Consider the following 1,447-nt stretch of genomic DNA (forward strand, 5'->3'; position numbering starts at 1 on the left):
TCATGAGCCTTCGTATGCAAGATGGCGGTGCAAGAAGGCGGCTGCCTGTGTGGCGACCCGCGACCATGGAGATATAAACAGCTTTTTATAAGGTAAAAATAATAAAACAAGGTCTTTGTCTGCAATGATTAGACATGTTTTTTATTATTGTAATTAGTGATTATCTCAGTTTCGGCTAAAAGAATTGATAAAATCCTACACACTGTGCCTTTAAGTTTACCTTACGTTTTATATACGACTCTCAGCTACCACCACAACAGATTTTAGCTCAATCTTTGTAAGACTGAGTTGGAGCTATTTTTCTGTTGGCTAAGGTTGATAAGCTGACAGCCATGTTGAATCAGGCAGACGTTTAATCAGTCCAGTAGTGTTTACAAAAACGTCTTTCTGATGGTTTTATTAAAATTTGTTTAATTTAGATGTTTTGCTGACAAATGCACATGAAGACAAACTTTACTGCACACCTTTCACCTTAACGTCTCGGGCGTTAAAAAGCACTCACATGTGTGTTCCTATTTCTTTGACTTCATGATGGATGACGTCATCAATGCAGCACTCGGGTTTGAGCTCTGCCACCGCAGAGTTGGACGCAGAGAGACTGAGCCTCTGGGAGCTCGTCTGGAGATCAGCCTGAAATTGTAATTTGATGAAGGCGTCACACACAATCAACAACATTTGATTTGTGCCGTCACTTCCTGTTTTGTGATACCTTCACAAGAATGTCTTTTACAATCTGGTTGCTGTCGTTATGCACACTTATATAACTGGAGAACGTCTCCCCGAGAAAAATATTTCTGCAGAATGCAAAGAGAATTGTGTCGAACACATAAACTTGCTTGTTCAATTACAGGTGAAAGCAAACAGTGAGGTTTTTATTACCCAAAGTTCTGTGGTAATGTCAGCATCTCTCCCAGCATTAGTGTCTCTGCTCCTTTGATGGTGGAGGGGTCGTCTCTCATGAGCTGACTGAACAGATCCCCTGTGAGAACACAAACCAGTTCTTAAAAACTTGAATCGAGGATTATTATTACTGAACTACACCGGTGTCAATCATTTTCATTTCAGCGGCTCTGCTGAGCTTTTAAAAAGTCCAGTCCTGCTTGCAGCCGTTCCAGCAAAACTTGGAAAGATGAAAGAAGTTGTAGGAGATGGCACAATGTCTGTGCACAGAGGAGACGGAGCAGAGACACAGGCTGTGTCTCAATTCATGGGCTGGGTCCTCATGAGGATCCAACCTAGCTGGGCCACGTAGGCCACATCCTTGCTGGGCCGGGTAGGATGCTCAAAACTGCTGTGAAATGAGACGGTCCAGCCTTCGCCTGACGTCGGCTTCACGTGGGTTTGCGTGACCACGTGCTCCCCCGTTACCATAGTGATCAGTTTCATGTCGGACTTAAAGTGCGTCGGGACGTGTGTTTACACATCTTTTTACTAGAAGAATAAATTC

At 43.4% G+C, this 1,447-nt stretch overlaps 1 protein-coding gene across 2 annotated transcripts in view; it reads right to left on the reverse strand.

The window, feature by feature from the left end:
• trappc13 (trafficking protein particle complex subunit 13) overlaps window positions 1-1,447 on the reverse strand; it is a gene marked incomplete at its 3' end in the record, with an annotated part of 17,355 nt that overhangs the window by 8,254 nt on the left and 7,654 nt on the right. For both annotated transcript variants that reach the window (XM_014029879.1, XM_014029878.1), the window contains 3 exon segments: window positions 503-630; window positions 710-794; window positions 880-979. In XM_014029879.1, coding sequence (XP_013885333.1) covers window positions 503-630; window positions 710-794; window positions 880-979 — 313 coding nt within the window.

Source organism: Austrofundulus limnaeus, unplaced genomic scaffold (genome assembly GCF_001266775.1).
Source record: "Austrofundulus limnaeus strain Quisiro unplaced genomic scaffold, Austrofundulus_limnaeus-1.0 Scaffold962, whole genome shotgun sequence".
NCBI classification, from domain to species: domain Eukaryota; kingdom Metazoa; phylum Chordata; class Actinopteri; order Cyprinodontiformes; family Rivulidae; genus Austrofundulus; species Austrofundulus limnaeus.